Source organism: Oncorhynchus tshawytscha, linkage group LG12 (assembly GCF_018296145.1).
Source record: "Oncorhynchus tshawytscha isolate Ot180627B linkage group LG12, Otsh_v2.0, whole genome shotgun sequence".
NCBI classification, from domain to species: domain Eukaryota; kingdom Metazoa; phylum Chordata; class Actinopteri; order Salmoniformes; family Salmonidae; genus Oncorhynchus; species Oncorhynchus tshawytscha.
Genome location: NC_056440.1, coordinates 62947123 through 62959125, shown reverse-complemented (window position 1 = coordinate 62959125; position 12003 = coordinate 62947123). Strand labels below are relative to the sequence as shown.

The window sequence follows — 12003 nt, the reverse complement described above, 5'->3', positions numbered from 1 at the left end:
GACAAGTCAAATTTCTTCAGCCTCCTGAGGTTGAAAAGGCGCTGTTGCGCCTTCTTCACCACTCTCTGTGTGGGTGCACCATTTCAGTTTGTCTGTGACGTGTACGACGAGGAACTTAAAACGTTCCACCTTCTCCACTGCTGTCCCGTCGAAGTGGATATGAGGTTGCTCCTTCTGCTGTTTATTGAAGTCCACGATCATCTCCTTTGAGGTTGTTTTACTGAAACCACTCTCTGAGTGCCCTCACCCCTGCCCAGTCATGTGAAATCCATAGATAATTTTTTTCAATTGACTGATTTAAAAAAAAAAATTCTTACATGAACTGTAAGTCTTAAAAATTCTTGCATGTTGCATTTCTATTTTGGTTCAGTATATTACTCTAGCATGGGCTATGCTGCAGTAAATGTAGGCCTACCTGTCACAAGAAAAAAAGTGACCGTGATGAGATGATAGGTCTACATGCATTGTGAAGTGTGCTCCATACTGAGATGGACTGTCTGTCCCTGAGCATTGATGATTCATCATGCAGAGAGCAGAGAGAAGGCCGTAGAGAAGATAGATGTAGACACTCCACTACTGTCCTGTCAATGTGGATGGGGGGATGCTCCCTCTGCTGTTTCCTAAGTCCACGATCATCTCCTTTGTTCAGTTCCGTTGAGTGAGAGGTTATTTTCCTGACACCACACTCCGAGGGCCCTCACCTCCTCCTTTTAGACCATCTCGTTGTTGTTGGTAATCAAGCCTACCACTGTAGTGTTGTCTGCAAACTTGATGATTGAGTTGGAAGAGTGCATGGCCACGCAGTCATGGGTGAACAGGGAGTACAGGAGAGGGCTGAGAATGCACCCTTGTGGGGCCCCTGTGTTGAGGATCAGAAGGGTGGAGGTGTTGTTTCCTACCCTCACCACCTGGGGCGCGGCCCGTCAAAGTCCAGGACGTGATTGAGACCCAGGGTCTCGAGTTTAATGACAAGTTTGGAGGGTGCTATGGTGTTAAATGCTGAGCTGTAGTCAATGAACAGCATTCTTACGTAGGTATTCCTCTTGTCCAGATGGGATAGGGCAGTGTGCAGTGTGATGGCGATTGTGTTGTCTGTGGACCTATTGGGGCGGTAAGCAAATTGGAGTGGGTCTAAGGTATCAGTTATGGTGGAGGTGATATGATCCTTTACTAGTCTCTCAAAGCACTTCATGATGACTGAAGTGAGTGCTACGGGGTGATCGTCATTTAGCTCAATTACCTTAGTTTTCTTGTGTACAGGAACAATTTTGGCCATCTTGAAGCATGTGGGCACAGCAGACTGGGATAGGGATTGATTGAATATGTCCCTAAACACACCAGCCGGCTGGCCTGCGCATGTTCGGAGGATGCGGCTGGGGATGCCGTCTGTGCCGGCAGCCTTGCGAAGGTTTTACTCACGTTTGCCACGGTGAAGGAGAGCCCACAAGCTTTGGTAGCGGGCCGTGTCAGTGGCATTGTATTGTCCTCAATGCGAGCAAATAAGTTTAATTTGTCTGGGAGCAAGACATTGATGTCCGCGACGGGGCTGGTTTTCTTTTTGTAATCCATGATTGACTGTAGACCCTGCCACATACGTCTCGCATCTGAGCCGTTGAATTGCAACTCTACTTTGTCTCAATACTGACACTTTTTTGCTTGTTTTATTGCTTTGTGGGGGGAATAGCTAGACTTTGTATTTGGTCATGTTTTCAGTCGCCTTGCTATGATTAAAAGCTGTGGTTTGCATTTTCAGTCCTGCGAAAATGCTGCCATCAATCCACAGTTTCTGGTTAGGGAAGGTTTTTAATAGTCACAGTGGGTACAACATCACCGATGCACTTGCTAATAGACTTGCTCACCTAGTCAGCATATACGTCTATGTTGTTGTTCGAGGCTACCCGGAACATTTCCCAGTCCACGTGATCGAAGCAATCGTGAAGCGTGGAATCAGATTGGTCAGACCAGCGTTGGATAGACCTGAGCACGGGCATTTCCTGTTTTAGTTTCTGTCTATAAGCTGGGAGAAACTAAATGGAGTCATGGTCAGATTTTCCGGAGGCAGGGCGGGGGAGGGCTTTGTATGCATCGCGGAAGTTAGAGTAACAATGGTCCAGAATGCTACCAGCTCGTGTCGCGCATTCGATATGCTGATAGAATTTAGGAAGCCTTGTTCTCAGATTAGTTTTGTTAAAATCCCCAGGATGTTGTGCTCGCCTTCTAAGTCTGACCAGTAGGCTGCCTTGTCTGTCTCTCCTGCGGCGACCGTGTTGTTTTGGGTCGGCCTCTGGGATTAGATCCCATGTCCAGGGTGGAGGTCTGAACAAAGAATCCGCTTCGGGAAAGTCGTATTCCTGGTCGTAATGTTGGTAAGTTGACATCGCTTTTATATCCAATAGTTCTTCCTGGCTGTATGTAATAACACTTGAGATTTTCTGGGCTAACAATGTAAGTAATAATACATTAAAAAAAACGAATTACTCCATAGTTTCCTAAGGACCTGAAGCGAGGCGACCATCTCTGTCGACGCCATTCTACCTATCCACACCGGTGGTGTCCTGGGAACCGGTAGGCTCCACACTGGTGGTGTCCTGGGAACCGGTAGGCTCCACACCGGTGGTGTCCTGGGAACCCGGTAGGCTCCACACCGGTGGTGTCCTGGGAACCCGGTAGGCTCCACACCGGTGGTGTCCTGGGAACCCGGTAGGCTCCACACCGGTGGTGTCCTGGGAACCCGGTAGGCTCCACACCGGTGGTGTCCTGGGAACCCGGTAGGCTCCACACCGGTGGTGTCCTGGGAACCCGGTAGGCTCCACATTGGTGGGCTGAGGACAGAGAAGGGGAAAGGGGGAGAGCAAGAGAGGGATGAAGTGGGACAGAGAGGGAGGGAAGGTAAAAGAGAGAGAAGGTAGCAAGAGATCCGGCTTATCCCCCCCTCTCCACTCACTCTCCCGTAGAGCTGCTTTCATTATCCTCTGTAAAAGTGGCAGTCTTTATTCAGTCATTAGCTTTGTGTAGAATGGGACTGTATCCTCTCCTTTTGTCAGCTGTCACATGCCTATTTATGAGGATGCCTTGTTTGGGGGGGGAACAAGGGGACAATGAGGGAGGGAGGTGAAGAATGAGAGGGATGGAGGGAAGAAGGTGACTGGGGACATTAAGATGGATGAAGGGAGGGAGGTGGCTGAGGATTGGTGAAAAGAGAAGGAAGTAGTAGGGGAGGATACGTTGGGGTTGAAGAGAAGGTGGGAGATTTGGGTGGGAGGTGACTGAGGAGTTTGAGATGGTGAAGTCAGAGGCTGTTCTGAGAGAGACTAATAAGTGTGTCCTTCAGAAGGTGTCTGTGGAGGGAGCTGGTAAATGTAATGTGCTGTAGACTGCTACTGCTGTGAGATGGATGGGCTGCTGGAGACAGGCAAGGCCAGGGGCCTGCATGCAATGGGCCTCAACGAGCACACTGACATTGAGCAGAGAGAGGCCCATGTCTGTCTGTCTTTCTGTCTGTCTCATGACTTTACCACCACCAATTAGGAGGCAGAACAAGATCACATGAGAGAAATGAGTGACAGTCCTTTGTCTTTAATACTCTAAACATGTTTTATGTGCATGGCTGTTCTGAATGCTCCCTTCATGTGACTTTGTCCAAAAAGCGAGCGAGTCAGTTAAAGACGGGGAGGGGGGAGAAAGAGGAACATTGCGGTAGTGGAGGAGGAGGGGAGGAGAGGAGTTGGTGGACATGCCGACAGACGGGAAGCCATGTGTTGTGGTCGGAGGGTACAAGGGGAGGGGAAGAAAGTTGCAATCTGATCACTGAGGGGGCAGAGACAGAAAGAGGGAGAGAGAGGAGGACAGGAGAGAGAAAGACAGGGGGGCATAGAGAGAACAGGAACAGACAGAGAAGGGAGAAACTAAAGATAAACGTGCTATGGATTGAACTCATATAGAGCACAAGACATGCTAACAGATTTAGTAGATACAGTAATCTATTTCATCTGGTCCATTCACTCAGTAAGTTAATCATTAGCTCAGTTGGCCACAACAGTTACAAGTGCTAGCTTACTTTACAGTATTGGATGACCTGTTATCTATCTAGCTGCTCTGTGGAGCTCTGCTCTGTGTGCTCATTGAGAAACTTTGCTCCATTTGGGCTTTGTGTGTGTGTGGGGGGGGGCATGACAGGTGCTGAGCTTATTTGTGCTGTTAGTCAGCTAATAATATGTGGCTTTCTGAAGAACTTTGCCATGTGAGAATCTTCTCAGAAGTAGTTGTGATAGATTTATGTTTGGTCGCTAGGTAGGATTAGCCCTTACATGTGTTATGAAGCATGGCTAATGCGTCACATTTTTAAATCAGTTAAATGTTTATTATTAAGTGCATGTCTGGGCCTTTTACAGTCCAATTGAGAAATTAGGAACAACTTCAGGATGTAAGGATGTGACTTTTTCCTCAAGTGCTTTATGTATGGCTTTATGTCTAGTCTGTCACAGCGGTTTGGTGAGAATACAATTTGAAGGTAATCTTGGATATGTATGTCCAGTTCTTTAGGACTGCAGGCTGGACAGAACAGCTTGCAACCCTGAAGCTGATTGGTGAGGTAGTCCGAGCTCTTGTGTCCCCCCATAATGCCCCAACTCAGTCTGGCCTGAGGTCAGGGGCCCTCTCAGCCATTTAAGACTCAGCTCCAGGACTCACTGCTGCCCCCTGCTGTTAACTACAGTTATTACGTGTGGGCTACGGACTAGCTGACTGCATCTCTCTCCCTGTCTCTTTCTCTCTCTTTCTCCCTCACTCCCAGCGCTGTCTCGTTTCCATCAGGACCCAGAGGCCCAGGTGGTGCCCGTGGGGGGTGCTTCCCGCTTTGAGTGCCAGATAGACGGAGTGCCCACGCCAAGGATAACCTGGGAGAAGGACCAGGAACCCATCCCCAGCCAGCTTAGGTGAGACACACATACACACACACACACACGGTGATGCACTCCAGTAGAGCCTGGCAGTAAGTGATTGTCTGTTCTACTTGGTCCCAATGCTGTCCCCTGAGAGAGCTCCAGCCAGACAGTGGAGACTGGATCTGTTCTAAGGTCCATGCTGCCACTGATCATGTGAGAGCTGTGCTCCCTCCTCCACCATTCTACTTCATTGCATAATGGCAGTCAGGGAATATCCTGAGAATTTGGTAGGAAGTTAAATAAATGAGTACATTTTGGTCTTTTTCAGTAGTGCAGAGTTCAGAGATAAGGGATGGACACAGATCTGTTGGTTTCCTCTCTGTCAGCCAGAGGCTGACGGTCAGGGCCACAAAGTGCAGCCTGGTCACTTTCTCTCTTCTGTTTGTTCTACTCCCAAATACCCTCCTGCATCTCCCTTTCACATGGCTACAGGCATCAGCCAGTCCAGGGCCTGGGAACTGATGTGCTTTGAATCAAATTGGGTGGAAAGATGACCATAATCTACTGCACATGACTCCGTTCCTTCCCTCCTCGTCCCTGGCTTCTCCTCCCTTCTCCTCCCTGGCCTTTCCTCCTTTCTCCTCCCTGGCCTTTCCTCCTTCCTTCTCCCTGGCCTTTCCTCCTTCCTTCTCCCTGGCCTTTCCTCCTTCCTTCTCCCTGGCCTTTCCTCCTTCCTTCTCCCTGGCCTTTCCTCCTTCCTTCTCCCTGGCCTTTCCTCGCTCCTCCTCCCTGGCCTTTCCTCGCTCCTCCTCCCTGGCCTTTCCTCGCTCCTCCTCCCTGGCCTTTCCTCGCTCCTCCTCCCTGGCCTTTCCTCGCTCATTTGAGAGATTTGGCCCTTTTTTAAAATTGATATTGCACTTTTTCCCCACCTGCTCTGTCCTTATCAATCATAGAAAGACCGGCAGCTGTTTGTTATTGATTTAGATGCATATCACACACAAACACTAATACAATATACAGTGAATTACTGTTCATGGCTTGCCTCGGAGTGATCATGCGCTGAGTTGACGGCCTGTATATGTTTGCCCTTCAAAGGCCATGGCCCACATATGGCTGTTCACATTACTACTTATTTAGATGTGTGTCTCATGTTGAATGGCCAGGAAAGTGCAGCTTTTCTTCATTGGTTAAACTGGTTAAACTGACTAGTGTTATTAGAACTTCCGAGAACCCTTGCTGCTGACCACTCTTGACCACACAGAGTGGAGAAGGACATCAGAGGAGCGGAGAGGGGGGGACCAGTGTGCTAACAACACACAGAGTGGAGAAGGACATCAGAGGGGGGGGAATAACAACACACAGAGTGGAGAAGGACATCAGAGGGAATCAGAGGAGCGGAGAGGGGGAAGGGGGGAGGACCAGTGTGCTAACAACACACAGAGTGGAGAAGGACATCAGAGGAGCGGAGAGGGGGGGACCACTGTGCTAACAACACACAGACTGGAGAAGGACATCAGAGGATCGGAGGGGGGACACCAGTGTGATAACAACACACAGAGTGGAGAAGGTCATCAGAGGAGCGGAGAGGGGGGACCAGTGTGCTAACAACACACAGTGGAGAAGGACATCAGAGGAGCGGAGAGGGGGAGGACCAGTGTGCTAACAACACACAGAGTGGAGAAGGACATCAGAGGAGCGGAGAGGGGGGGGACCAGTGTGCTAACAACACACAGAGTGGAGAAGGACATCAGAGGATCGGAGAGGGGGGGGGACACCAGTGTGCTAACAACACACAGAGTGGAGAAGGACATCAGAGGAGCGGAGAGGGGGAGGACCAGTGTGCTAACAACACACAGAGTGGAGAAGGACATCAGAGGAGCGGAGAGGGGGGAGGACCAGTGTGCTAACAACACACAGAGTGGAGAAGGACATCAGAGGAGCGGAGAGGGGGGACCAGTGTGCTACAACAACACACAGAGTGGAGAAGGACATCAGAGGATCGGAGAGGGGGGGACACCAGTGTGCTAACAACACACAGAGTGGAGAAGGACATCAGAGGAGCGGAGAGGGGGGAGGACCAGTGTGCTAACAACACACAGAGTGGAGAAGGACATCAGAGGAGCGGAGAGGGGGGAGGACCAGTGTGCTAACAACACACAGAGTGGAGAAAGACATCAGAGGAGCGGAGAGGGAGGGGGGGGGACCAGTGTGCTAGCAACACACAGAGTGGAGAAGGACATCAGAGGAGCGGAGAGGGGGGGGGACCAGTGTGCTAGCAACACACAGAGTGGAGAAGGACATCAGAGGAGCGGAGAGGGGGGGGACCAGTGTGCTAACAACACACAGACTGGAGAAGGACATCAGAGGATCGGAGAGGGGGGGGACACCAGTGTGCTAACAACACACAGAGTGGAGAAGGACATCAGAGGAGCGGAGAGGGGGGGGGACCAGTGTGCTAGCAACACACAGAGTGGAGAAGGACATCAGAGGATCGGAGAGGGGGGGGACCAGTGTGCTAGCAACACACAGAGTGGAGAAGGACATCAGAGGAGCAGAGAGGGGGGAGGACCAGTGTGCTAGCAACACACAGAGTGGAGAAGGACATCAGAGGAGCGGAGAGGGGGGGGACCAGTGTGCTAACAACACACAGACTGGAGAAGGACATCAGAGGATCGGAGAGGGGGGGACACCAGTGTGCTAACAACACACAGAGTGGAGAAGGACATCAGAGGAGCGGAGAGGGGGGACCAGTGTGGCAACACACAGAGTGGAGAAGGACATCAGAGGATCGGAGAGGGGGGACCAGTGTGCTAGCAACACACAGAGTGGAGAAGGACATCAGAGGAGCGGAGGGGGGGGGACCAGTGTGCTAACAACACACAGAGTGGAGAAGGACATCAGAGGAGCGGAGAGGGGGGAGGACCAGTGTGCTAACAACACACAGAGTGGAGAAGGACATCAGAGGAGGGAAGGGGGGGACCAGTGTGCTAACAACACACAGAGTGGAGAAGGACATCAGAGGAGCGGGAGGGGGGGGGGACCAGTGTGCTAACAACACACAGAGTGGAGAAGGACATCAGAGGAGCGGAGAGGGGGGACCAGTGTGCTAACAACACACAGAGTGGAGAAGGACATCAGAGGAGCGGAGAGGGGGGAGGACCAGTGTGCTAACAACACACAGAGTGGAGAAGGACATCAGAGGAGCGGAGAGGGGGAGGACCAGTGTGCTAACAACACACAGAGTGGAGAAGGACATCAGAGGAGCGGAGAGGGGGGAGGACCAGTGTGCTAACAACACACAGAGTGGAGAAAGACATCAGAGGAGCGGAGAGGGGGGGACCAGTGTGCTAACAACACACAGAGTGGAGAAGGACATCAGAGGGAATCAGAGGAGAGGAGAGGGGGAGGGGGGACCAGTGTGCTAACAACACACAGAGTGGAGAAGGACATCAGAGGAGCGGAGAGGGGGGGACCACTGTGCTAACAACACACAGAGTGGAGAAGGACATCAGAGGAGCGGAGAGGGGGGACCAGTGTGCTAACAACACACAGAGTGGAGAAGGACATCAGAGGAGCGGAGAGGGGGAGGGGGGGACCAGTGTGCTAACAACACACAGACTGGAGAAGGACATCAGAGGATCGGAGGGGGGGGACACCAGTGTGCTAACAACACACAGAGTGGAGAAGGTCATCAGAGGAGCGGAGAGGGGGGGGACCACTGTGCTAACAACACACAGAGTGGAGAAGGACATCAGAGGAGCGGAGAGGGGGGACCAGTGTGCTAGCAACACACAGAGTGGAGAAGGACATCAGAGGGAATCAGAGGAGAGGAGAGGGGGGGGGGGGGGACCAGTGTGCTAACAACACACAGAGTGGAGAAGGACATCAGAGGAGCGGAGAGGGGGGGGACCACTGTGCTAACAACACACAGAGTGGAGAAAGACATCAGAGGAGCGGAGAGGGGGGACCAGTGTGCTAACAACACACAGAGTGGAGAAGGACATCAGAGGAGCGGAGAGGGGGGGGACCAGTGTGCTAGCAACACACAGAGTGGAGAAGGACATCAGAGGAGCGGAGAAGGGGGGGGACCAGTGTGCTAACAACACACAGAGTGGAGAAGGACATCAGAGGAGCAGAGAAGGGGGGGGACCAGTGTGCTAGCGACACACAGAGTGGAGAAAGACATCAGAGGAGCGGAGAGGGGGGAGGACCAGTGTGCTAGCAACACACAGAGTGGAGGAAGACATCAGAGGAGCGGAGAGGGGGGGACCAGTGTGCTAGCAACACACAGAGTGGAGAAAGACATCAGAGGAGCGGAGAGGGGGAGGACCAGTGTGCTAACAACACACAGAGTGGAGAAGGACATCAGAGGGAATCAGAGGAGCGGAGAGGGGGAGGGGGAGGACCAGTGTGCTAACAACACACAGAGTGGAGAAGGACATCAGAGGAGGAGAGGGGGGAGGACCAGTGTGCTAACAACACACAGAGTGGAGAAGGACATCAGAGGAGCGGGGGGGGGGGGGACCACTGTGCTAACAACACACAGAGTGGAGAAGGACATCAGAGGAGCGGAGAGGGGGGGACCAGTGTGCTAACAACACACAGAGTGGAGAAGGACATCAGAGGAGCGGAGAGGGGGGACCAGTGTGCTAACAACACACAGACTGGAGAAGGACATCAGAGGAGCGGAGGGGGGGGGACCAGTGTGCTAACAACACACAGAGTGGAGAAGGACATCAGAGGAGCGGAGAGGGGGGGGACCAGTGTGCTAACAACACACAGAGTGGAGAAGGACATCAGAGGAGCAGAGGGGGGAAGGACCAGTGTGCTAACAACACACAGAGTGGAGAAGGACATCAGAGGAGCGGAGAGGGGGGACCACTGTGCTAACAACACACAGACTGGAGAAGGACATCAGAGGAGCGGAGAGGGGGGGACCAGTGTGCTAACAACACACAGAGTGGAGAAAGACATCAGAGGAGCGGAGAGGGGGGAGGACCAGTGTGCTAACAACACACAGAGTGGAGAAAGACATCAGAGGAGCGGAGAGGGGGGGGGACCAGTGTGCTAGCAACACACAGAGTGGAGAAGGACATCAGAGGAGCGGAGAAGGGGGGACCAGTGTGCTAACAACACACAGAGTGGAGAAGGACATCAGAGGAGCGGAGAAGGGGGGACCAGTGTGCTAGCAACACACAGAGTGGAGAAAGACATCAGAGGAGCGGAGAGGGGGGAGGACCAGTGTGCTAGCAACACACAGAGTGGAGAAGACATCAGAGGAGCGGGAGGGGGGGGACCAGTGTGCTAGCAACACACAGAGTGGAGAAAGACATCAGAGGAGCGGAGAGGGGGGAGGACCAGTGTGCTAACAACACACAGAGTGGAGAAGGACATCAGAGGAGCGGAGAGGGGGGAGGACCAGTGTGCTAACAACACACAGAGTGGAGAAGGACATCAGAGGAGCGGAGAGGGGGGGGACCACTGTGCTAACAACACACAGAGTGGAGAAGGACATCAGAGGAGCGGAGAGGGGGGGGACCAGTGTGCTAACAACACACAGAGTGGAGAAGGACATCAGAGGAGCGGAGAGGGGGGACCAGTGTGCTAACAACACACAGAGTGGAGAAGGACATCAGAGGAGCGGAGAAGGGGGGGGACCAGTGTGCTAGCAACAAACAGAGTGGAGAAAGACATCAGAGGAGCGGAGAGGGGGGGGACCAGTGTGCTAACAACACACAGAGTGGAGAAGGACATCAGAGGAGCGGAGAGGGGGGGACCAGTGTGCTAACAACACACAGAGTGGAGAAAGACATCAGAGGAGCGGAGAGAGGGGGGACCAGTGTGCTAACAACACACAGAGTGGAGAAGGACATCAGAGGAGCGGAGAGGGGGAGGGGGGAGGACCAGTGTGCTAGCAACACACAGAGTGGAGAAGGACATCAGAGGAGCGGAGAGAGGGGGGGGACCAGTGTGCTAACAACACACAGAGTGGAGAAGGACATCAGAGGAGCAGAGAAGGGGGGGGACCAGTGTGCTAGCAACACACAGAGTGGAGAAAGACATCAGAGGAGCGGAGAGGGGGAGGACCAGTGTGCTAGCAACACACAGAGTGGAGGAAGACATCAGAGGAGGGAGGGGGGGGGACCAGTGTGCTAGCAACACACAGAGTGGAGAAAGACATCAGAGGAGCGGAGAGGGGGGGAGGACCAGTGTGCTAACAACACACAGAGTGGAGAAGGACATCAGAGGGAATCAGAGGAGCGGAGAGGGGGGAGGGGGAGGACCAGTGTGCTAACAACACACAGAGTGGAGAAGGACATCAGAGGAGTGGAGAGGGGGGAGGACCAGTGTGCTAACAACACACAGAGTGGAGAAGGACATCAGAGGAGAGCGGAGAGGGGGGGGACCACTGTGCTAACAACACACAGAGTGGAGAAGGACATCAGAGGAGCGGAGAGGGGGGGGACCAGTGTGCTAACAACACACAGAGTGGAGAAGGACATCAGAGGAGCGGAGAGGGGGGGACCAGTGTGCTAACAACACACAGACTGGAGAAGGACATCAGAGGAGCGGAGAGGGGGGGGACCAGTGTGCTAACAACACACAGAGTGGAGAAGGACATCAGAGGAGCGGAGAGGGGGGGACCAGTGTGCTAACAACACACAGAGTGGAGAAGGACATCAGAGGAGCAGAGGGGGAAGGACCAGTGTGCTAACAACACACAGAGTGGAGAAGGACATCAGAGGAGCGGAGAGGGGGGGACCACTGTGCTAACAACACACAGACTGGAGAAGGACATCAGAGGAGCGGAGAGGGGGGAGGACCAGTGTGCTAGCAACACACAGAGTGGAGAAAGACATCAGAGGAGCGGAGAAGGGGGAGGACCAGTGTGCTAGCAACACACAGAGTGGAGAAAGACATCAGAGGAGCGGAGAGGGGGGAGGACCAGTGTGCTAGCAACACACAGAGTGGAGAAGGACATCAGAGGAGCGGAGAAGGGGGGGGGACCAGTGTGCTAACAACACACAGAGTGGAGAAGGACATCAGAGGAGCGGAGAAGGGGGGGGGACCAGTGTGCTAGCAACACACAGAGTGGAGAAAGACATCAGAGGAGCGGAGA

The 12003-nt window shown here is 53.1% G+C and overlaps 1 protein-coding gene across 1 annotated transcript in view; it reads left to right on the top strand.

Moving 5' to 3' along the window:
* The window catches only part of LOC112264188 (immunoglobulin superfamily DCC subclass member 4), a 64971-nt gene that overhangs the window by 27558 nt on the left and 25410 nt on the right, over nt 1-12003 (top strand). The window contains exon 3 of the mRNA XM_042330877.1: nt 4793-4934. Within this exon, the coding sequence (XP_042186811.1) occupies nt 4793-4934 (142 nt within the window). The remainder of the gene's footprint in view (nt 1-4792; nt 4935-12003) is intronic.